This window comes from Nothobranchius furzeri, chromosome 14, assembly GCF_043380555.1.
Source record: "Nothobranchius furzeri strain GRZ-AD chromosome 14, NfurGRZ-RIMD1, whole genome shotgun sequence".
NCBI lineage: Eukaryota > Metazoa > Chordata > Actinopteri > Cyprinodontiformes > Nothobranchiidae > Nothobranchius > Nothobranchius furzeri.
Genome location: NC_091754.1, coordinates 11206704 through 11232157, shown reverse-complemented (window position 1 = coordinate 11232157; position 25454 = coordinate 11206704). Strand labels below are relative to the sequence as shown.

Below are 25454 nucleotides of genomic sequence, written 5' to 3'. Positions count from 1 at the left end.
TTCCCCACTGAGGGACAATAAAGGGATTTTCTATTCAATTTCTATTCTATTCTTCTACTTGCAGTCTTTCCAGTTCCTGTTTTAGGTTACATCTTTTTACACAGACTAACAACAAAAACCAAAAAATAGTAATGCTCTTAAAGGAAAATGTTAAATCTCACCTATTAACTTTCATGCTTTGGAGCAGAAAAAGTGCATAAAATCACAATATTTGAAGCTCGGTTTGCTCCACTCTGCTTTATTGTGATGCTCACCCGTTCCAGCCAGAAACACCTGCATCTCTGAGGTTGGCCTCTGAGCTGTGGAAGGAGTTCATCAGTGAGACTTGTGTTGTTTTGTTCATCTTCATCATAGAAAACAGTTGCTCACACAGGTTTGCGCTGGTGAACATGGAGAGAATCTGAGCAGCTTGACCACGCAGTTGGGTCAGTCTCTCAGGGAGGAAAGATAAAAACCAACAACCACAGAGACATGGTGATTTGAGGGTGTCGCTAAACTGGAGTTAAATCTTCTCGGTCTGGAGGCTGGTTGGTGCGCTTTCTATGTCAGTCCCGAACAGATTACTGAGCGGTTGGAATCACCATTTCTGGGCTTCAAAGTCTGCAAATGTCTTTGTAAACTCAGAGTGAAAGAAGTGATTTCAGTTTGTCTGAGACTGAGGACGGTAACGCTGCAGACGCAGACTGTCGCTTCGACGACCCACCAATCAACCAGGACATCACCACCCATCAGTTAGATCTACACAACCAGGTCATTCACACCTCCCAGCCCCCAGAAGTCTCTTCACAAAAGCCCCCACCCTCCTCCTCCAACTCACACCTAACAGTCCTGGAAGAGGATGTTAATAGACCCTTTTACTGTTTGTAAACAATATGACGTCAGCGAGAATGCGCGCGCAGCTTGGCAACAGAGAATGGCGTTGTTTCAGGCTTTATCAAGCTACGCTGTGGGGTTATCACCGGCAAATCTTGAATGTTATATTATTAAACTCACTTTAACGAATGGCAACAGACTCCCGGATCCCTGTGGCATTACGGAATGGGTGGAAGATGTAGGTGCGTGGCCAGACATCCAGTGGCCTGATATATATACGTTTTTAGTGGAGAGGCCCAGTAAGTACACCCGTGAGAAGCTACGGGCATACAAATCGTTAGATGCATACAACTATGTTGTCTGTGGCCACGTACAGAAAGTAAAATATCACGACATAGACTGAGTTTTGCGTCTTGAAGGCAGAAGTCCTTCCTAGCCAAAGACAAGGACACAAGACTGCTACGTTCGAGGCTTGGGTCATAGTAAACAAACCAGAGAACTACGTCTTCACAGCCAACTGTACCTGCATGGCAGGGTGAGTATAGCATAGGTTTCTTTTTTTAGCGTGCTCAGAGTACAATCGTGTTAATTTTAGAGAAATACAGTTTATACTAATATGCAGTGGGAAAATACAGATGAATTAGAATTAAATGTTAATTTCATTTGCAAACCAGCAAACGCAACTTACTTTATTTAATAGAACACACGTTAACCAGCTTTCTGGTGTAATCTTAGTACATAATTACCTTACCTGATATTAAATGAGCGCTACAAACTCGAGCATTTCGGATCGTGTTTTCAGTCCAGTTTTCATCAACCCTTTTGATGGCCTGCAGCCACAGACGCCTCCGATTTTGTTGAAATGGATGTGCTCCCTTCGGAATTCTGTAAAGTTTCAGTCCACTGCTTGAAGAGAAGCGATTCTGGCATCCATACACGCAACAACCCGACATTTTTATGTGCTCAGAACTTCAAAACAAAGGGTTTAAAACGTTGTTTTAGTATCGAGTGTGAATGAGGAAGCCTTCACTCTCGTTGCCAGGCTGCGTGCGCAACTTTTGATGACGTAGGTAGTAAAAGGGTCTTCAATAAGCTAGACACCCACAAGGCACCTGGACCAGATGGTGTGACTCCTTCCACCCTGAGTGCAGAGGAGCTGAGCCCTGTCTTCACAAAGATCTGTAACACCTCTCTGGACTCATGCCATGTTCCAACTTGCTTCAAATCCTCCGTCATTGTCCCAGTCCCTAAAAAACCAAAGATCACTGGACTAAATGACTACAGGCCGGTGGCGCTGACATCAGTAGCCATGAAGTCCTTTGAGCGTCTGGTCTTGAACCACCTAAAAAAATCACAACCCCTCTTCTGGACTCCCTACAGTTTGCCTACAGAGCCAACAGATCTGCAGATGATGCAATGAATCTTACCCTCCACTTCATGCTGCAACATCTGGACTCCCCAGGAACCTACGCAAGGATTCTATTTGTAGACTTCAGCTCAGCATTTGACACAGTCTGCCCAGCTCTCCTTCAGGACAAGCTATCTGTGCTGAACGTGCCCGACCCCATCTGCTGGTGGATCACAGACTTTCTGACAGATAGCAGACAGCACGTGAGGTTGGGAAAAAATGTCTCAGACACCCGAATCACCAACATTGGAACCCCCCAGGGCTGCGTCCTCTCTCCTCTACTCTTTTCCCTCTACCTAACAGCTGCACCTCAAACCACCAGACGGTGAAACTGGTCAAGTTCTCGGATGACTCCACCCTCATTGGCCTTATCTCAGATGGGGACGAGTCTGCATACAGAGGAGAGGTGGAGCACCTTGCGTCCTGGTGCAGAAACAACAACCTGGTGCTGAACGAGCAACAACAGTGGAGATGATTGTAGACTTCAGGAGATCACCGGCACCACTGCCCGGCATAACCCCGACAGACAACCAGATTTCACCTGTGAACTCCTTTCTCTTCCTTGGGTCCATCATCACCCATGACCTCAAGTGGGAGGTGTTCCTCAATACCCTCGTCAGGAAAGCCCAGCAAAGGATGTTCTTCTTGCGCCAACTGAGGAAACTCTGCATGTCAGTCACGATAATGATCCAGTTCGGCCATCATCGAATCAATACTCACCTCCTCCATCACTGTGTGGTATGCAGGAGCCACTGCCAGGGACAAACAAAGGCTGCAACGGGTAGGGCGCTCAGCGGAGAAAGTAATCGGATGCAGCCTTCCATCAGTACATGACCTGTACAACTCAAGGGCTCTGAAATGTGCAGGTCGGATAACAGCTGACCCCTCTCACCCTGGCCATGGACTGTTTGAAACCCTACCTTCAGGGAGGAGGCTCAGGTCTTTAAAGACCAGAACTTCACGCCATAAAAACATGTAAGTCTCCTGAACAACCGATGATTGGCCAACAGACACAGAAATGCCCCGGTGACTCACATTACTACGCGTATGATTGTTTTTCTAGCTATGTTTCTACTTCTGTTGATTTGATGTATCTTAATGTAAATACTGCCTGACCTGACTTTGACTTGAATATAAGTTTGCACCTTGCCACCAAAACAAATTCCTAGTAGATGAGCCTCTCACCTGGATGATGGCAATAAATAAATCTGATTCTGATTCAGATACTAGTAGCATGGATGCTAATGACTGTGAACAGAAAGGAGGGGGCACTTTAACCATTCTTAATCAACCCAATGAATGACTGAGCCACTGTGGCAATAACCACAGGAGACAGGGTCGTCTGGAGGTTTCTTCCTGTTAAAAGGGAGTTTTCCTCTCCACTGTCGCTGCATGCTTGCTTAGTATGAGGATTGCTGTAAAGACTCTGACACTATTCAGTGACTCAATGCATTTTGTTGGGTTCCTTTTATAGGAAACTTTTTACTGACTGGCTTAATGACCTGAACTGTATTGGAATGTTTACCGTGTGAAGTGCCTTATAAATAAACTTGAATTGAAAAAACTTGAATGTCAGCTCCACTTTACTAAGTCCTACAGGGAATGGACCTTGCGGTAATCTGGCCACGGGGCAGTGGGGTCTGAGTGGTATTTCATTAACTCTAAAGGGTCGTTTTGGCACATACTGGCTGATACAACAGTTTTACCCTCTAGTTAAAACATAGCAAATAAATTGTTTTTAGGAGTTATAGATTTTCAAATTACCACAACTTGAGCGCTTTTAGATCATGTGGGGAAACCCCAACACATGCAGTAAATAAAAAAGTGCATGCAACTGCAGAAGCCTCAGCACACCACCTTATCAGGAGGACCCAATCGTCTCCTGGTTTAGATGCATTTACATACCCGCACCACTAGAGGGCGGTATATTCATCACTCTGACTCAGTATAATGATAGTATCAGCTGTGACCAGTTGAGCTGATGAGGGACTGCACACCATCAGAAAATGTGACTCCAACCCTAGTCAAGATTTGAAAAATGCTATGAAAGGCTTTTTATTTTGAATAAACACAATAAAGGTTCATCCCTTTAGTTTGCTACAAAAATAATAGAAATACTGTTACACCATTATCAGTATTTAAACAGCTTTCTCCTTGTTGATGCTTTTTTTAATACGTGAGTCTCTTCAGAAAGTCAGACATCCAACTATTCTTTCTAAAATTGAATGAATCAATATTTCTCTGTGATTTGAGCCGAAAATCAGCTAAATGCACATAAGCGTGTTATGTCGGACTGTCGCGCCGAAGCGGGGCTGTAAAGTGCTGCTGGGCAAAAACGGGGTTCGGACCGGATGTTGGAGCGGCCACCTGACCTTCATAGGAAATGTGTAGCTCTCACCGACAATAGCTGCGCGTCATCAAGCCATCACACTAGCTGCTGCTCAGATAAGCTGCTCAACCTTTAATGACACATTTATTTTACGGTCTTTGAAGGAGCAAAAGGCAGAAAGCTCTGAATTAATCCACCGACTTCGACGTGAATTATCTGCAGGTAAGACCAGGAGCCCGTTACTCGCTGCTAATCTAAGCAGGCTAACTAGCGTAGCTTAGCATAACTACACCTTCCTATTTACACATTCACTAAGACATGTAGGTAAAGTTAATATTATTTAGTTACTGAACTTTTAACTAACTGACTCCTATTATTAGTCTCAAAGCAAAAATGTTACTCTTGCTATACTCACTTAGCTAACTTAGCATGTGCTAGCATCTTTCCTGCTGAGTTTCTCCTATCCTATTTTAAGTTGAACCTATGCTGCTGGCAGCTCAGTTATAATCATTTGCATCATGCCAGGTGTTGGGTATATGCGTTTTTCTTTACTCCGCTAACGTGCATGCACGATGCGTGATTTGTTTGGGTTTGCAAGACAGGACTGCTAGTGTTTCACACCTGCACATGCTTGTAAGAGGATGAGCAATGTCTGGTTGGTGGGAGGATGAGACATGTTGGCCAGCTGAACGTTTAGCCCCCTCCTGGCGTTGGAGCATTTAGTGGGGGTAATGCTGCAAAAAACTAAAGTGTAGACCACAGAGCTGGAGAGCCTGCCTCTGGGTCAATTTAACACCACACTCTAGACTCAGAGGTTTGTTACAGTTTCTCTCGGTGTTTAGTCCAAAAATTTGGTCTGAACAGCAAGCAGAAGAAACCATCATTTATTTATTATCTTTCTTATTTTAGCAGTGCAAGAAGACGATACAATGATGGCATGGTAAAGCTGAATATGTATGCCATGTGCTAAATCCAGTTTTTATAGCGGTTACCAAATATTTCAGAGGGAAGTGTTATAGTTCCTCAGATGTTGCCTGTGCATAATAATTTCACTGACCCGATAGTGACACACTGCAGCATTAGATCTGTAGTTCTGTTATTTCTTTCCTAATAAAGTGCACATACTTGTTTAGTTAAACTCAAATTGCCAGTGGAAATAATGACTGTAATTAGGGATGGGTGCCGAATTCGGTACTTTTTAAGGTACCGACCGAATTCCATAGTACCGACTGAGCACCGATTCACGTAATTTCAAACGGTGCCTCGTTTCGGTACCCGTCCATCATAACGAGAACTTGCCTAGACAGTTGCGCATGCGCAAGAGCGTTATGTCGTCGCGCGCTGCGAACCAGTTGTAAACAGAGCAGCATGGTAAAAAGAACGCACGCTAAAGCTTGGGTCCACTTCACTAAATGTGATGGGTAACTGGGTGATGATGAAACCAGCGACAACGATCTAAGTGAAACATCCTCATCTTAATCTGCTCCTGTTGGTAAATATAATTAGCTGCATGGTGGCGCAGTGGTTAGCACTGTTGCCTCGCAGCACGAAGGTCGCAGGATCAAAACTCGCCTTTCTGCGTGGAGTTGCGTGTTCTCCCCATGCATGTGTGGGTTTTCTCCGGGTACTCCGGTTTCCCCCACAGATCACAACATGCCCTATAGGTTAAAAAAAATAATAATAATAATTGTAAGTCGCTTTGGGTAAAAGCGTCTGCTAAGAACATAAACAACAACATAAGCTTGATATGTTAGCTTCCGTTTCGCTAATGGTGCGTTCGCTTTCTCCTCGGAACTCCGAATTCCTGACTAGAAGAACATGAACGCGCTCTAAAGTTTGGCTTCACTTTACTAAATGTGACGGGTGATTGGGTGAAGATGAGACCAGTGACAACGATCTAAGTGTGAGGCATCATCGTTTTAATCTGCTCCAGCAGCTAAATAAACTGTTTAAGATAACGTTAGCTTGATATGTTAGCTTCCATTGCTACCATTGTTATCAGCTAATGGTGCGTTCGCTTTCTCCTCGGAAATTCTAGCTTCCCAGTAGGAAAAATCAATTGAAAAAGGACAGCAAAAGGAATGAAGATACACAGTAAATTTAGTTTACAGTAAAGATGTTTGCTTCAGTTTAATTATCAGCTTATAAAACTACAAGGACGATGTTAAAATACAAACAGTTGAATGTTATTTATCGTGATATTTATCAAATATTGTTATATATTGAGAAAATATATATTTAATTATAAAAGAGAATTAAAATAATAAACACTCAAAAGTATCGAAAATTGGTACCGTTAAGTACCGGTATCGATTCGTAGGTACCGGGAATTAGTACCGGATCGATTCAAATGTCAGAAGCCCCATTCCCACCTGTACCGGGTCGGCCCGGGCCGGGTAGCGTAGGTTGTTTACATATCTGGGTGGCCTGGAATTTTCCCGGGCCAACCAAGGCTCATTCTCGGCCCTCTTCCCGAGGGGTACTGCTTCAGGCCGACCAGGGCCAACACGCCCACTGCTGACAGCAAATTCACACCTTCCATTAGAGCAAGCCTCTGATTGGTGGGTAGAATCAGCCCATCCACACCTTCCATTAGAGCAAGCCTCTGATTGGTGGGTAGAATCAGCCCACATGGGCTTAAGACAAGGATGTGTGGAATCAACCGGGCCAGGTTGGGGCCGACTGGGGCTACCCGGCCCGGGCCGACCCGGTACAGATGGGAATGGCCCAAGAGGTACCCATCCCTAACTGTAATGTAGCATAAGCTTAAAAATCTGGAATCATGAAGCTATTGGCGCTAAACCCTTGTGGAAAGAGAAATATGTCTTGCCAGGGGCCATTGACCAGCCGTAACGTGCATACTTTTGTTGCTGCTGTTGTGCAACTTTTGTTTCTAAAAGGTTTCCAAGTTCGTTCCTGTTTCATTGCGGCACCGTTTCCAACACATTTTCTTTCTTTATGAAAGCCAAGGTTGCATGTGAAACTTGCAGAATGGAAAGATCTCTGGTGCAAAGTGCAGCTGCACATCCACACGTAGTAACCAGAGATCTCTTTATCTGCTAATCCAGCACAATGTCGTTCTATGAGACTTTGAGGCATGTGTGCAGTGATAAGCCTTTATCTAAGACCTGTCATCTTGAGTAAGAAGACGTTTATATTCAAGCTAGTGCTCGTACCCTAGCAGCAGGGCTGTTTCATCACTTCCATTAGTCCTGTTTCCCTAAGTACAGCTAAAATGACCTCCTTGAGGCTTATCAGTCATCTCCCATTAGTGGTCAGAGCTGTACAAAGAGCCGAAGCAGCTTTCAAGGTAGTTATTGTGTTTTAAGGATGGGATGCTATTCTGATTGAATCAGCTGTTTGCTAAACGCTCACCCATTCATGAAAGTTTATTTTCATATGATGGCTGCAGAAATAATGAGTCTTTGGCTGTGATTGTGATAGCTTGGTTTATCTCACAAACTTCCACACTCCGTTTGAATCAACACCTAATACGTTTTCTGTTTCTCCCACCTACTGGTTGAAAGGAGAATTACAACTGTCGTAAAAAATAATGGCTGTAGGTAGCGCTGACAATGAGCTACCGCTAACAAGAGCTAACGCTAACAAGAGCCAACTGATACAAAATAATCCACGAAGTAAAAAGATCCAAGCTGTTGGACAAAATTACAAGTCCAGTAGCAATAAAGCCAGGTCACCATCAGTCCATGATTTTGTAACCTCCTTTAGCTCCCTCAAACTAGCGTAGGCCGCGCCAATGTTTACTCAGGTTTTAGCTCTTTGCATTGCCTCCAAAGACATTACTCTTACTTCTAGTCTCTGCCATGATGCCAACAGAAAAAGCTAACTTCTTCTTCTTCCTCTTCATGTGCTTCTTATTGACTATCAGCAAACTGAAAAAGCTAACTGCTAGTCTTTATTAGCTACCGGCATGTTGTGCATTCCAGTTGCTCTTGGAACTCAGAATTTCTGAGCAGGAAATGACGTAACGAGTTCGTTTTGTGTTCCGGCTTCCAATTTGGAAAAATGGATGCCACCAGTGTTGTTGAGTACTACACCAAAATTATTATAAGTCAGTAATAAGTATTCTCCACATCTAAATAACAGTGACACACATGCCCTTCGACAGTTGCCACATACAACCAAGAAAGCATTACAAATCAAATGTAAAAATATTAATGCCAGGAAAAGTGTTAAATTTTTTAACTATGTAACCATTGATACCAACAATAAACAACTTACCGTTTTTTTTAATAGCTAAAAGAAAGAAAACTACATATAAATGAGAAAAAAATAAAGACGATAACTACTTTCTGGTAGCATTGGGCGCAGCCATCTTTAAATTTGGGATCTTGGGGTCCTCTGAAACCTACGAGCTCGCAGATCAGAATTCGGAGTTCATTGCGTTGTTTCCGGCTAACTTATCTCAGAAAAACGAGGACAACTGGAACGCGCCTAGTTGCAGTTAAGCAGAAAAACACCTCCCACTGGTGTTTCTACCACAACCACAAAACTGTTGCAGTTTCTGGTTAGCGTAGGGCTGCAGATTGCTGTCAGTGGGACGCTACTCACATTTCTGGCTCAAGAACCACTGAAACTTGTTTGACAGCAAAAGTTTAAAGTGTTGTTTTAATGCTAACAATGGGCTTTAACATCATTAGTTAATATTATGTATGAATTATCTATAATTAGTTTGTGTTTTTTTGGGGTTCCTGTGATGACGTGCCCAACCAGAAGAGCTGAATACGTGTTAGATGTTCTTTTTTCAGGTGACTATTTCTGCTTTTAGCTTCACCCAAATAAGTTTGGTGTACCAAGCAGAAGCAGAAGTGCACAAGTTACATGTCGTTATATCATTTTTCACACCCAGGCTTCAGCGAGAGCTGCAGTTCTGAGTTTTATCTTATGTCTCCACTTTTACCAGCAGGAAGCTCCATTTAACAACACAGAGATTGTTTCAGGAGTCTGTTGCTCATCCCCCTGCAGCCCCGTCGCTTTAATTAAACCAGGGCCTTATCAGCTGGTGGTAAATGAAATCAGGGGAATCTACAGTTGGATTGGTTACTTTGCCGTCACAGATGCTATCTTCACTCTGACTGGAGGAAACCTGGACATGTTCTTTGTTGATGTTAATGAAATGTGACTCAACCAGGGTGCACATAGCCTGCTAATCAGCCCTAATCGGATCCACTGGATTACAGGATGGGAATCTAAGACCCTGCTTACTCTGCTTGTGTGCCTCCTTCCTTCCAGCACTAAACCACCTTTCTGCTCATCTTCACCTTTCATTATTAGACCATTATCGGTTTGCTGTAACATTATATATTTATATATTTTTTGGTTTTTAAGTTTCTGATGGGTAACATTTTTCTGGACATTAAACTTCTGCACTTATCAGGCGGTTCCTGGATCTGTATTCTGCTGTCATCATCATAATCTGGGTTTTTCCACCCGTGAGATTATCATGGCTCTGAAGCGGTCCGGTCTGTAGCTGTCCAGCGCTCCGCGAGCCTCTTTTCTGTTTCACTTTGAATCTGTTGGATAGCCGGAGCTGAAAATGCTGAACCAGAGCGCTGTTATGATCTTCACCGGCATCTGTGGGGCCATGGTGGTGCTGGCCATGGCCTATTATGTCTATTGGTGAGTAGATCTTAAGCTGTGGCTTAATCGGACGAGTTAAGAACAGAGATGTGCAGTTGGAGAAGCTGGTGGATCTTTACATTTTGAAGGCTCGCTGAAAGCAGTGGTTGGTTGTTGTTGGAGATGCAGGTGAAGCAGCTGTCCAGCCCAGCCATAAGCAGCTTTACCCAGGCAGCGTTCCTAATCTTTCCTCCAGGCTGGGGCCTGACCCTCCGCATGCCCGTTTTCTTGTCTGTCCAGATTTATTTCTGAACTGAACCTCCTGTGCATGTAGGGCTGTCGCGGTAACCGCAAAAATGAAATATCGCGATATGAAGAAGCCCACCGCGCTGCATCATGCGCCACCGCGATTACTGAACTTGGTTCAACTCAATGATGCATGTTGAGAAGGATGGCTGCACTGGTATCAAAACGAAACGTTACTTCGCTCCTTTGGGAGCACTTTGGTTTTCCGTACGTCAGCTGCTGCGCAGCCAGAGTCCTTGGCCGAGACAGAGCTGCCACCAGCGGCAAAAATAAATAAATAAATGCTCGGAGACCTGCTGAAGTACGGGACAAGCACTGCTTCTGCAGCTGTCCCAAAGAGAGTTTGAGCCGAGCTGGAGCTCACTCGCTACCTGCAGGAGGAATGCATCCACCCTAAAGAACCCCCCTGACACGGTGGAGCAACAACCGGGAGAGATTCCCTTTGCTCGCCAGTCGCACGCAAGTACGTGTGCGTTAGTGCAACGAGCGCACCATCCGAGAGGGTTTTCAGTGTTGCTGCAAATGTTGCCACCCCTCTCAGATCCTCTCTCAAACCGTATATGGTTAACATGCTGGTTTTCCTTGTGGGTAACAAGGACGTGACCGAGCTATAAATCACCGTCATTCGTGTGTGTGAAAGTGAAATGATAGTGCGCCCGCCCCCCGGCGCGCACGCGCTCCCGGTACATGTAATTGTTTATGCTTGATTTTAAACAACTAAACAAAATGGGGACTTGTTTCTTATTTGTTAGATGCTGCAGCCAAATTTGCATTTAAAAGTTTAACCTTCTCCTGAATTTTGTTGTTTTTAAGTTCAGTCGGACTCCGACTGTCGCAGAAACAAACGTTACTGCGATCTGTGTTGTTACTGCCCTTTGATCTGCATTCAGTAAAGTGTTATTAAAGAAGGCACGGCAATTTTTAACCTTTTTTAAATGGGTAAACATTATGTTAAGATAGTACTGCAATAAAAAAAGTGCTGCAATAATATCGCACACCGCAATATTAAGCCACCCTGAATCACCGCAGGGGGAATTCCTCAACCGCGACTGCCCTATGTGCATGCTTTTTAAGAACGCACGTGTGGATTTCAGCGCTACATACACAGTTAATTTGCCTCGACACGGGTGCTGTAGAAGGTGGAGCAGTAGAGCAGGCTGATGCCGTCAGCAGATAAAGTGTGGCGCTTTGATAAGACCACAGAAGTTTGGAGTTTCTGCACGAGAGTAAAACTATGAACTATTTTCCAGGTTTTTAGTTTCCTGATGCTCTAATCCAACATGCAGTGGCTTCAGGAGGACTTGGTTTCAACAAGAGTGTTGAGGTTTTCTCTTTTAGATTGATTCGAGGGTAAAGGCATGCACAGAGAGGAGTGTCTGCAGAGAGGAATGAGAGCAAAGTTCGTGATATATTTGGAGGACACAGCTCTTGTCTGAGGCTCTGCTTGTTGCAGCAGCAAAGACCAAAAATCTCCCAGAAACCGATTCCCACTAACATCAGTAACTTCACCTGATCTGGCAGACTTCACTTCACTTTTTATTAATCACATAACTTTCTATAGCCATCATCAGATATGCACTTCTCCTTTTATTTATCTACAAATGAAATGTTCTGTAACTTTATCCTTGTCTCGCTGGCCAAGTAGGAACAAAGGTCGCTCCGGAAACACGCTCAGGCGAAAAATCTGGTTTATTCAGAGTTGTTTAAAGGTGTGGAACACTAAAAAAACATTTTTTAATGATTATTTCTGAATAGTCTCCTACACCTGCATGAGCTTCTGATAAAATAAATAAATAAATCTGATAAAATAAACAGATGAACTCTGACAGATCTACGCTCAACCTACTGGTTGTGCAGCACCAGGCTAAAGACCAAAGGTGACAGATCATTTGCTGCTGTGGCCCTCAGACTCTGGACCTCTCTCCCCCTGAGCCTGAGAGTCCTCGGTGGACTCAGTGGTTTCCTTTAAAAGCAGCTGAAAACTCACCTGTTGAAGCTTTTGTATGACCCTCTCTCCTTTTTCTGCTCTCCCCACCTATTCCACCTTCCTCAGATCCACTGATTTCCCTCTTTCAGTTCAGTTCAGTTCACTTTATTTCAAACTTATACATGGATATCTCTCTCTCTCTTTCTTTACATTTTTTAATCACAATTGTCTATTTTTGCTTATTTTAAACATATTTTAATCATTTTCCAAATTCTTTTTTATATTTTAAATTTTGTTTTTGTGAAGCGCCTCGTGATTTTTATCTTGAGAGGCGCTATAGAAAAGATTGGTTCTTCTTCTGCGCCACACTCGTACTAGTAGAAGCTAACTGTTAGCATTAGCAACTCCACCACGCAGCAGAACTCCTCCAGACTAGTTTTATGTATGGAGATAAAACATCCATGTTGCAGGTCAATGGTAGTCTTGTTGCCGTTAGCCAATCAGAGGTGAGATGTCCAAATATAAGGAAGTAAGACTCCAAAACCTGCTGTCTGAAGCTCACCTGTGACGTGGCTCACTTCTAGTTCCTGGAAATGGTGCACCGGTGCTTTCTTTCCCCAGAGTACGACTTAAACCTGGTTTATGCTTCTCCGTCAGCTCCGCAAGGGACAGACACGCACGGATTGACGGAAGCGTTTTGCTCTCATACTTCTCCGTCTCCTGGAGAGTGTTGCAAAGCAACTGCCCGGCAGGACAACAGAGGGCGTAGCGCTGTTCTGTGGTATCCTGTCATGTATCGGTCCATGATAGTGTGTTTATATTGTGTTTTTTGTGTATATAAGAGACTTTTAACACGGACGTATTTGTCTCTCATTCTCCCACCGCTTCATGCGCTCCCCACCTCTAAACCCACGTTTCCTGTCATTTCCGTCCAAAAATAAAACGCTTGCTGCGCATCTTTTCACTCCTCCAGTCACGGGAGAATTAAACGTTCATATTTTAAGAGGTTTTTTTCGCAAGGTATTCTTCAAGCTTCTTCGTGTCTGCCGCTAGTTATCCTCGGCTCTCTTTGCAATGGCGGCGCTGTAAACAACAGCGGCGTCCTGACCAATCACAAGCTTGCCTTCTCCGTCTCGTTCGACGGATGTTTGAAAAAGTGGGCTCGACTCCGTACGTACTTGCGTGCCTGCCGGAGCCCTACGCAAGGACGGATAATGGCGTTGCGTGTCTCCGCACTGACGCAGACGGAGAAGCATAAATCAGACTTTACAGAGCATTCATTCCTACTGACTGATGGACTAAGATTGCTTCGTTTTACTCCAACGATGAAATCAGGTTTTAAGGTGTCATCTGGATGCTGAAAGTTTAGGTTCCTGTTTCTGATGTGTGACCTTTGCTGGGTCTGTAGACGTTTATAAAAACTATCAGATTATTTCAAGCATTGTTTCTGCCCTTGTTGTAATCTGTAAGGAGTGGTTAATCTCTTAAAACAGAACCAAACAGATCCTACACTCTGGTTTAGTTTTATTCTCCAACCCTGTTGTTCCCACACCAAGCTACGGTGTCAGAATTCTCCAACCCTGGAGAATAAATGTAAACACAGCAGACCGATGGACCATCAACAGCCCCTAAGAGCCACGTGTTTCCACAGATCAGATTAGACATGGGCATTGGAGCGGCATTAAAACGGGCTTAACCCACACCTTAATGGGCTTTGGTGCAGGTGTGGGAACAACCCCATTCAGGACCGCTCGCTCTCCGCACACCCTGACAGAGTGTAATAGTAGATCTGACCTAAAACGTTTCCTCACACCAGACCTAAATCCCAGATTTCTTCAGTTTGGTGCTATAAATACATTTACTAATCTGCACCATGCTTTACACCAGAACAGCATTTTGTATGACTTCTACTGTCAGAGCCGTCCTCCTTACTCTGCCCGTCCTAGCATGCTCCCTCGTTCGTCTCCGAGCTCAGAGTTGAAAATGTTCTCCCCTTAAACCCTCAGCTCTGTCTGGGCCGTGTTTACTATTTACAAAATTACTCATGTCTCTAACTCTCTGATACCATCTATATTTATTTCTTTATTAATATCTATTTATTTATCTAACCCTAACCTGACAGATCTACGTTGCACCGATGATTAACGGTCATGGACTCACCCATTTTGGCTCACAACGGTTAAAAAGCCTGTTGTTGGTTTAGCGTCCAAGAAATGGTAGAGAACATCTCTGCTAACAGAAGCTAGCCGTTAGCAGTGCCACCACACAGCAGAATTCCTTCAGGTTTGTGTTATTTTTGGAGATAAAACATCAGCATTGCAGAGCAGTCAGTGGTAGTCATGTTGCTGTTAGCCCATCAGAGGCGACATGTCGGAATATCAGGAAATCCAAAACGTGCCGTTTACAGCTCACCTCTCCTCTGGCTCACTTCTACTCCCTGAAACAGGAGCGCCAGAGCTTTTTTTCTTTCACAAGGGATTCATTCTACTAGATGCCACTGCAGATGTGTTGAGAAAAGGAGTGAACTTGCTCTTTAAAAACCGCTCCACTGTGATTTAAACAGAAAATAACCGTATTCCTTTTAGTCACAAACAGTCGCTGCCCGTTGCTTTGTTCTCCTCAGATATAAAAGAGTAAATTCGTCAGATCACGCTGACTTGTCACCCGCTCTGAGAATGTCAGCGGCTATTTTTAGATTCTGATCTCCCCTTTTAGTCATTCTAAAGTATTTAATGAAACTCTTCCTCTCCTCTGTCTCAGGTCGGTGGTGTTGGCTGACGGGCCGTGTAAACGCGGCTTGTGAAGGAGCTCCGCTGTGGTAAGAATATGCTAACGTGGCTACTCCTCCTCATTTTCTCCACCTCTTTGATGGTGTTTCTTTTGGTTGGTTGTAGTGTTTAAAGAGGAGCCCTCCTAGCCCTCCAGGCTCCTCGGCCATGGCTCTGCTGGCCTACCTGAAGAGCCTGTTCGTCCTGCAGCTGCTGATGGGTTTTGTGTTTGTGGTGAGCGGCCTCATCATCAACTTCATTCAGCTGTGCACCTGCATCCTCTGGCCAATCAACAAGCAGCTCTACCGCAGAATCAACTGCCGGCTCTCCTACTCCCTCTGGAGTCGTGAGTAGATCCCGGTGCTTTAGGAATGCTTCGACTTCCTGTGGTTGTATGTGTGTGTCTTGTAGGGCTGAACGATCTACGTTTTTGGACTGAAATTGAGATTTAAAACAGCACGATCATGTGACCGTCAAAGCTGCAGTTTTAGCAGTTTTGACTGATCCAGGATCAGTTGTGTAACTATTTATTTATTTATTTATTACATCGGGGTTTTCCCCCTGTGTTTTGGCGGCAAAAGCCAATGCTGGGGAGGGGGTGGGGTGTACCGTCCAGAGCAGAGCCCAACTCCACAGCTGACAGAGCTGCATGTTCAGGTTACTTTCCCTGTTTTATGTTCCCACACACCGCGCTGCTAGAGGCCATAATAATGGCACCGTAGGTGAGCCCGGGACAGAGAGGGAGAACGTAGTTGAGTAAGGGAGAGAGAGACTCCTCCCACATCGGAGCATGTTCAGGCTGACTTCCAAAGCTTGGTTTATGCTTCATCAGCGCGAGTGCAGAGTCGCACACTTCAGTTTACTTGAAAGCTCAACTTGTCTTTTAAAAATGGTTTGAATGTTTCTGACGGCACACGTTAGTTCTAACAAGCTAAGGTGTCAGAATGCGTGGAACATGTTTTTAGTAAAGCTCCTCTCGAGATAAAAATCACGAGCACAAGTTGTTTCACAAACACAAAGAAAGAAAAAAAAAGATAATAATGGGAGAAAATATTAATACCTTTAACTGTTTTTATTGTATGATTAAATAGTAAATATTAATGTGAATGATTAGTTGTACTAGATCAGAATCTAGACCTTCTATTCACTTAAACCTGGTTCATGCTTCTCCGTCAGCTCCGCAAGGGACAGACACGCACGGATTGATGGAAGCGTTTTGCTCTCATACTTCTCCGTCTCCTGGAGAGTGTTGCAAAGCAATTCCCCGGCAGGACAACAGAGGGCGTAGCTCTGTTCTGTGGTATCCTGTCATGTATCGGTCCAAGATCGTGTGTTTATATTGTGTTTTTTGTATATAAGAGACTTTTAACACGGACGTATTTGTCTCTCATTCTCCCACCGCTTCATGCGCTCCCCACCTCTAAACCCACATTTCCTGTCATTTCCGTCCACAAATAAAACGCTTGCTGCGCATCTTTTCACTCCTCCAGTCACGGGAGAATTAAATGTTCATATTTTTAGAGTTTTTTTTGCGAGGTATTCTTCAAGCTTCTCCGTGTCTGCCGCTAGTTTTCCTCGGTTCTCTTTGCAATGGCGGCGCTGTAAACAACAGCGGCGTCCTGACCAATCACAAGCTTGCGTAATCCGTTTCATTCGACGGATGTTTAAAAAAGTGGGCTCGACTCCGTACGTACTTGCGTGCCTGCCAGATCCCTACGCAAGGACGGATAATGGTGTTGCGTGTCTCCGCACTGACGCAGACGGAGAAGCATAAATCAGGATTTAGTCTACATGATGGCTTGGCAGGCTAGTGTTGGACCTTTGTTTGCAGAAAATCGTGAATTGAACCGAAATCGCAATTTCTGCTAGAAAAATTGAAATTCAATATTTTCCTAAAATCGTTCAGCCCTACTGTCGTTTCACCCTGGTCGTGCGTCTGTCTCTGCAGAGCTGGTGATGATGCTGGAGTGGTGGTCAGGAACAGACTGCACTCTTTACACCGACCAGGCCACAGTGGACAAGTTTGGCAAAGAGCACGCCATCATCATCCTCAACCACAACTTTGAGATCGACTTCCTGTGTGGCTGGACCATGTGTGAAAGATACGGAGTCTTAGGGGTCAGTGAGGCCCTCGGCTGTGCCTGCTAGTCTCTGGAACATCCTCAGATGTTGATTTTTGTATTTTGATGCCCTTTTTTTCTCCTCTAATCTTTCCTTAGAGTTCAAAAGTGCTGGCCAAACACGAGCTGCTGAAGGTCCCTCTGATCGGCTGGACCTGGTACTTCCTAGAAATCGTTTTCTGTAAAAGGAAGTGGGAGGAAGACCGGGACACAGTGTTTGCTGGCTTGGACAGACTCAAAGATTATCCTGAATATATGTGGGTAAGAACAACCAAACTCTCGTATGTAGAAGTGTGAGATTTTAGCTTTATTATATTTTTTTCTAGTAGTGGAAATTTAATGCATTATTGACACAAAAATAATGTGTTAAAACTAGGGCTGCAACAACGAATCGATAAATTCGATGAAAATCGATTACTAAAAGCGTTGGCAACGAATTGCGTCATCGATTCGTTGTGTCGCACAACTCTTCCAAAAGCGCCCCCCCCCCTTCCCGCCCGCCGTTGCGCGCAGACAGATCAGCGCGAGGGAGAGCTGGCAGTTGTTTGGAAGAGGAACATGGCAGAAGCAGTGAGAGTCAAAAAAGTAAAAGCTTTTTAAGTTTGGGAGCATTTTCAGTTAAATCAGGCGAAGACATGCGTTACCTGCAACGTTTAGGTCAGACTTGGCATGGCACGGAATGATGCAGCGTCTTAAACGCAAGCATGTCGGGATCATCAGCGAGGAAGGAGAGAACTCTGTGTCCGGGTAAATTAAAAACTTTTCAAAAGTGATTCATCCAAGTCCCGGATTATTACACAGGCTAGACATGCCCTAAGCTCGTAAAAAAAGAGTCTAAAGTCGTGAGCGCGACGCTTATTAGATGAGCGGGGGGGGGGGGGGGGGGGGGGGGGGGACTCGCGCTGCTGCGAACCGGTTCCGCCCAAGGCCGGATTAACTGGGCAATTGCCCAGGGCCCACGAACTCTAAAGGGCCCAGGGCACGAGCAAAATACTGTATCTATAATTTCCCGCTTTATGAGGATGGTGACCGTACGTTCCGTTTTCCCCGGACGTGTCCACTTTTCACTCTCTGTCCGGGCGTCCGGACTGGGGGTTCTTGTATTGATGAAAATGTCCGGCTTTTCATCCAGGAGCAGGGATCGAATTATGGGGGAACTGTATATCCTACAAATCCAGGTGAACCGGAAAAAGTTTTCTATATTATATCATTTTTGGACTCTTTTGAGCAGAGAGCGGCACAGCGCATTGTTACGCAGCGATCCAGGCAGCTGCTTCCGGCGCACGGTCCATTCTCAAAGTGGCGCAACCAAAAAACTATAATTAGCACACGATCGTTCATGTCTGCACATGTTCTCTATTTTCTGTCTTATTTGTGCCTGAAGTGCTATGCCACTGCGGAGCTCATCACCTGTGCTGCGGTGATTTCACCTCACGCAGCATCGAAAACGCGCTCTGCGCTTTGCGGTCAGGAGATCCCTTTGATCTGCTCAAAAGTAACTGATGAGGTGAAAAAGTAAGAATCCAGGCAGCAGTTTTTCTGGAGAATTAAGAGGAGATGCAGGAAGATGAGAGACAGACAGGACAGGAAAATAGTTAAATAAAAACAACAAAACAAAACAAAGTGTTGAAAAGTTAAATGTAGGTAGATTTATCTCCACTACACGTTTTTACCTGTATAAAACAATAAGTTACACACATGTAATATTTATAAATTTGATACTATTCAGGTCACCTTCAACACTCAGTCACACACCCAGGGCCGTTTCAAGACATTTTGGGGGCCAAGGCAAAATGCCGCCCCCCCCCCCCCCCCCATAACTGGGCTCCCCAGAAGCCTCTGTGTAATTCATACCCTCTCCAGTAGTGTTAGTTATACAGTGTTTATAAAAGCCCCTCAGGCATTACTGACATGTTCTAATATTATCAGATGAAAAACTAAATTATCAGACATGCTGTCTCATCTGCTTTTTTTCTAAACTTGCAGAAATTAACAAAACCATTTGAAAGCCACTATTTGTGGATTCTCTGAAAGTTTCCATGGAGTGTGTGACAACTTATTTTTTCAGTCATTTTTGGAAATAGTGTTCAATTTTGATTAATTCACAGCCTATGTTTAATTACATTTAAAAAATTAGATGTTTGACATCCCCAGTTATAATAAATGTCTACAGATGAGATCAAACAAAACAGATGAGAATTGCCCTTAAGCTGTTTAATTGGACCAAGCATTTTAGGTCACAGATAGATGTAGCTTAGGGTCTCTGTCTATACACCTTATAAGACAATTTAGGTGATGGCATGTTGTTTTTCTGCTATTGAACTGTTTTCTAATAATGTTGTGTTAAATAAAGTGAAGGAAGGAGAGAAATAACATTTCCCTAGCAGTTTTTAAAAATTTCCCCACGTAATCCGATTAATCGATTAATCGTGTCGAGACCCCATCCGATTAATCGATTATCCAAATAATCCTTTGTTGCAGCCCTAGTTAAAACTGTACCCGTTTGAGCCCAAGCATCCCTCAGTTCGAGGCTGGAAAAGTTTTGCATCACATTTTATGCCCTATATGTCAATAAATATCGCCAAGTTGCACCTCTAAGAAAACTTCAAAATCTTTATGAGACGAAAATAATTAAATTGACCTCGTGGTCACAGAAATATACTCATTAAAGTGGCAGTGTGTAGTTTCCTGCCACTAGGGGGCAGTACATACATTTCAGGTTAGTTTTACATCATGTTGCCGTGACTGTCGCTAAGTTAAAAAAAACAGTCCAGTAAATGTTGGGGTGTGCAAGAGAATGCAATAACAATTATAGTTTCCAGAGCTGCTCGGGGTCTTGTGCCTGTCTACGGCAATACCACTTGGCCAAAATATATTGCATCTCCTTTTTTGTTTCTCTTTCACATAGGTTTTGGAAAGAGTTTAGCAGTTTTAAACTGAATGAAATTTGTGTTCCTTACTGCCAAAATGTTTTTGAACATAACTTCCATAAGTCATATGTCCAGCCAATCATCTAGAGTTACATCATCGACAGAGACAGGACCCCGAGACAGCCAGAAGGAAACATGGCGTTTAATATGGCATCCCCCAGAGACTCTAGACCTGCACCCGATGTACGTTAGACCTGATTTTTATGGTTATATGGTACGAAGCCGACAATTTTTTTCAATAAATGTACGTCATTTTATTCATTTTCAAAGTTTCGATGGCTATATCCAGAGATTAGCGGTAAAAACTACACATGGTCTCTAAAGTGTATGTCATCTGTGCCTCATTAACAATATTATCCATTAAAAAAATTGCTCTGGCACAATTTGTCTTGGACGATTAAAATGCGATTAATCAAGATTATTTAATTACAAAGTCTAATTAATTTGATTAACTTTTTTATCCAGTTCCATCCCTAATATTTACATATTTTGTTTTACAAACTTTACGAACTGTACCTGTTGCAGAAAAGGGACGTCCTTTATCTTTATTTTGATTCTTGGAAGCAAAAAAAAACTAGTGATGCACCAAAATGAAAATTCTCGTCCGAAAACCGAAATAGTGAAATATACTATTACGTCAATAATTAGAACCATAGCATTAAAAGGACTGTAAAATGAACTCTTTAAGCGCCAAACTCGCAATATTGCGTTTAACGAGCCAAATCTAATCCCTCATGAAGTTTTTACTTTAGACAAGAGAGCTTTATTTATAAAGCACATCTCCTACACACAGGCAACTTGGTGTGCTTTAACACCAGAAGATGGTGTAACGTCAATCTGAGCAACACTCCTGGGTGTTTCTGTTGACATGTTTTGAGATTATAGTTTGAAAACTGTCCCCATTGCAGTGAGGTGAAATAATGGTTTTACTTTAGCATGAGCTGGATCTGTAAGAGGACCGGCGGTTGGGACTGTAGAGAAAAGGTCACTCTTAGTCTGAGCTTCTCTCTCTCTCTCTGTCTCTCTCTCTCTCTCTCTCTCTCTCTCTCTCTCTCTCTCTCTCTCTCTCTCTCTCTCTCTCTCTCTCTCTGTCTCTGTCTCTGTCTCTCTCTCTCTCTCTCTCTCTCTCTGTCTCTCTCTCTCTGTCTCTGTCTCTCTCTCTCTCTCTGTCTCTCTCTCTCTGTCTCTGTCTCTCTCTGTCTCTCTGTCTCTCTCTCTCTCTCTCTCTCTGTGCGTGCGTCTAAACACAACTTTTGTCTTTGCACAGTTTCTGCTGTACTGTGAAGGGACCCGCTTTACAGAGAAGAAGCACCAAATCAGTATGCAGGTTGCGGAGAGTAAAGGCCTACCAAAGCTCAAGTATCACCTGTTACCCCGAACCAAAGGATTCACCACCACACTGCAGCGTCTGAAGGGCACAGGTGTGTGTGTGTGTGTGTGTGTGTGTGTGTGTGTGTGTGTGTGTGTGTGTGTGTGTTTATTGAGCTGAAACACAACTTTCTTTGTTCACTGTGTTTTTCTGTGCTTTTCAGTAACGGCGGTGTACGATGTGACTCTGAACTTCAAAGACAAGCAGACGCCCACTCTCCTGGGCATCATCAATGGCAAGAAGTACAAAGCGGACATGTGTGTTAAGTGAGTTAATCTAACGTTCTCCATCTACCTTTCAGTCATTGTTAACAATAAAAACATTTAATAGATTTTTATCATAATCTGAATTTCAGATTTCTTTATCAGAGTGGGACTGGTTCCAGGTCATTCTATTCAATTCAAAGATACTTTATTAATCCCAGAGGGAAACTGGAGTTTCAGTACACACGATTCTGAGATCAGACATGCGTACATAGGCATAGACACATGACAAGAATTGGTGGCTGTGGTCATTCGCAACCCGAGTCCCGCTACCTTAGTAGAGATCAGAGGGTTACATGAGGATTGGGTGAGGTGGATGAAAAGCTAAAAAAAGGCACTTCAGAGTTACCCTCCACAGGGAGGGCAGCTTTAAACACCTCAGTATTCGTTTCAGCCTCACAGGCTCAAGGGCACCAGATTCAGATAAGAAATTGTTTTGGGGCCAGACAGAGATAGTTTCCTCTCTGTCTTAAAGTTCTGTTGGTCCTCAACCCCTCTGAATACAATAATGACGTAAATTAATCTATTCCAATCCATGCTGATTCGTCCACTCGCTCCTTGATGGCATCCATCTTTTGTGCCAATGCATGAATCTCAGCCAAAGTTCCAAGCTTACGACTCATCTCGATAATTATGTGGGTCTGTGCGTTCACAGCGCGGTGTAATCCATCCCTGAGCTCGGGGAAAGAACCAATATTCCTCGACAGCTCGTTAATTTTCCAGTAAGCCGGGTAAACTCCCAGGCCAAAAAGCAGGAAACCTGACACCAATCCAGACGTCTTCAGAGTCCTCTACAGACAGTTGAGAGAGGCAGATCAGGTTCCACTGTTTCCAGGAGTCCATGATATTCCCAACTGGATCTGTCCCAGAGGGGCACCGGGAGCCCCTTCTCCCGTTCTCATTGTTGAAAAAAGTTTGTCAATCGCGTTGTTGAGAGACCAACTGACCAAGTCCATTTTAGTCATTTCAATTTCCAGTTTTCCAGAAAAAATGCAGAAGCGCCGAACACCCAGAGACGAAGAGCCTTGGGTTAAGATGGGGAGGAGAGGAGGAAAAAAGCGTCTACTCTCCAAGAGCCGGAAGAAGAAGTCTTAAGGGTTTCTGTTTTAATTGGAAGAAACACATTTTATGTTTAAAGCTGAAGCTTGTAAATGAACTAAATGATTGAACACATCAGGGTTTGTTCTTTTAATTTCATAGTTAAGACCTCTGATTAGAGATTTAGTGCCTGAGCTTCATTAGCAGGTCTCATAGAGCCCTCTAGTGGTTCACACGTGCAACTACAGGCCTCAGTGGGGAAAATCTGGTTTCCCAACAGCAGTCCCATTCACAACAGGAGCAAAGATGAAGAATAAAGAACACTGTAGAAGACTAGCAGATCACTATATGGAGTGATAACATGGACAGAGATGCGATTGAGTGCAAATAGAATAACAGCAGAAGTAGAAAGTGTCAGAGCAGCGTTTGTTTTATCGTTATTTATGACATCATCACTCGGCTTTAAACTAGAATAATGAAGGTAGTTTTCCTAGTTCTAACGTTTTTGACACATTTCTGAAAACAGGAATGGACTCTAATAATCCTTAACTCTGTCCCATCCAGGCGGTTTTCCGTGGATGAGATCCCAGAAGACGAGCAGGAGTGTGCCGGCTGGCTGCACAGGCTCTACCAGGAGAAGGTAAGCTGGTGTTTAAACACACGTTCTACAAATAAAGCTGGTTCAGTTTAGTCTGTCTTCGATCTTCTTCAGGTTTATGGATACTGAACTTATTCTAAGTTTGTGTTTAGTACAGTTTCAGGTCTTATTTGATAAATTGGGTGTTTGTTCTCCTGTCCTCAGGACGCCTTACAGGAACAGTACAACAAAGAGGGCAAGTTCCCTGGACCCACGATCATCCCGCCTCGCCGTCCCTGGACGTTGCTCAACTCCCTGTTTTGGGCCACCGTCCTGTTATCGCCCCTCATCAATTTTGCCTGTGGCGTCGTCGTCAGCGGGTCTCCGCTCCTCATCATCGGTTTCATCCTCTTCCTCATCATAGGTAGGTTAAACTTTCCCACGCCCCGCTCTTCTAGACTGAAACCTGACACAGCCTTTCTGGTCTGATTAAAGAAAGATGTCCCAAACGTTTAGTCCGGGTCTCTCCTTGTCCTCATTCGCCTCTCTTTTCTTTCCCCAGCCTCCGTAGCAATCCGTCGTCTCATCGGGGTCACAGAGGTGAAGAAAACAGGCTCCAGTTACGGAAACCAGGAGGCCAAGAAACAGAACTAAACTGTGTGTTCGGTCGTTTGTACGGCCGTCCCGCGGCGCCCCCACCCCCTCCCAGCTCTGTTCTCCACCTGTTGGCTCCATCGGCCAGCCGGGGAGGAGACCCACCTGTGAAAACATAACTGACACCCGAGTCGGAGAGAGAGACAGAAGGTCTGGGATCTGAGCTCTCTGGTGTTTTACAGAATAAGAGAGGGGTGCGATCTAATTCTGCAACATTAGCATCTTTCTTATTCCATCCAGATCCTGTTAAAATCCCGTTAAATCCCAGAAACACGAGATCAAGCTCCTAATATTTCTGAGCGTCAGTTTTCTGTCAGCTGCACTGGCCGACGTTCTGCTGCTGCTTTTAGCTCCGAGCACACGCTAATTCATCTTTTTGTTTTTCTTCTCTCTGCCTGCCTCTAGAGACCCCCCCCCCACACACACACACACACACACACAAATCCCCAGCACGGAGGACATCTGTGTCCTTTTCCTCGGTGACAGGGACTTGCAATGGAAATCGGTGCCTTGAGGCCCAGCCTGGCGTTTCCTTAATCGGGTCGCTTGACACCAGATTTACTTCCGCTCCCTAAATCAGGAAAAATCTCCTTAAATGCTCAAATATGTCCAATAAATGTTTAAGTATGAACGAAGCGGAGCGTCATCACTCCTGTGTGACCCCCCCGGTGACCTGAAGCAGGCTGGTGTCTGTTAAAGCTACAGCAAGGGCTCTGAATGTCAAAACTGTCCTCATCAAGGACACCTGCCATCTGTTGCAGGTCTCCCCTAAAGCATCCATCTTTACTCTTTCACGGTCTCATCTCCGTTTTCACCTTCATACACGCTGGTAGTCTCTCTCTCCATCCAGACACCTCCGTCCTCCTAAATGTGACCGTATTCCAACAAGAAGCCCTTCAGCCTCCTCACGCAGCTCGGTGGAGGGATTGCCGGGAAAAGGTCGCCGCGTCTCTATGTAGCCTCAGCTCTGTTATCAGACTAGGATTATGTTTTTAACCTTTGCCTTAAATCCAGCCTGCCCGGGCAAGGGAACGCTCACTCACCGCCCCCTAGAGGCGACACGCGCCATGTTTCTTCTCTTCACGTTGCAATAAATCACAGAAAGCGAGCATGCGTCATCATCGGGTGGATTTATGCGTCACAAGTTAATCTGGAGAAAACTGAATCTGTTTTTCTTTTATATGTTAATGAAGATTAAACGTTTAGATGGAAATCGGAGGTTTTGTTGTTGATGAGTTAGCTTTTGTTTAATTAAAGGAACTTTGAATCTTTAAAGTCGGCCTAAAGGGAGGTTTGTTTATTTTTAAAAAGTGTGTGTGTGTGTGTGTGTGTGTGTGTGTGTGTGTGTGTGTGTGTGTGTGTGTGTGTGTGT

The 25454-nt window shown here is 44.2% G+C and overlaps 1 protein-coding gene across 2 annotated transcripts; it reads left to right on the top strand.

Moving 5' to 3' along the window:
* Positions 1-4592: 4592 nt before the first annotated feature.
* On the top strand, positions 4593-25357 carry agpat3 (1-acylglycerol-3-phosphate O-acyltransferase 3). 2 transcript variants are annotated; one of them, XM_015966824.3, is made up of 10 exons: positions 4593-4772; positions 15124-15181; positions 15258-15477; positions 17080-17249; positions 17351-17512; positions 21449-21602; positions 21714-21816; positions 23416-23491; positions 23654-23852; positions 23991-25357. In XM_015966824.3, the coding sequence occupies exons 3-10, from the start codon at positions 15300-15302 to the stop codon at positions 24080-24082; spliced, it is 1134 nt and encodes a 377-aa protein (XP_015822310.1). In that variant the 5' UTR covers positions 4593-4772; positions 15124-15181; positions 15258-15299; the 3' UTR covers positions 24083-25357. The 2 variants fall into 2 exon arrangements, with proteins under 2 accessions (XP_015822310.1, XP_054603103.1); XM_054747128.2 differs by lacking the exon at positions 4593-4772 and adding an exon at positions 8888-10190.
* The last annotated feature ends 97 nt before the right edge of the window (positions 25358-25454 follow it).

Coding starts and splice junctions, on each gene's coding strand:
- agpat3 (XM_015966824.3), top strand. CDS start 15,300: ATGGCTCTGCTGGCCTACCTGAAGAGCCTGTTCGTCCTGCAGCTGCTG. Junction 21,603..21,713: donor GCAGCGTCTGAAGGGCACAG/GTGTGTGTGTGT, acceptor TGTGCTTTTCAG/TAACGGCGGTGTACGATGTG. Junction 21,817..23,415: donor AAAGCGGACATGTGTGTTAA/GTGAGTTAATCT, acceptor TGTCCCATCCAG/GCGGTTTTCCGTGGATGAGA.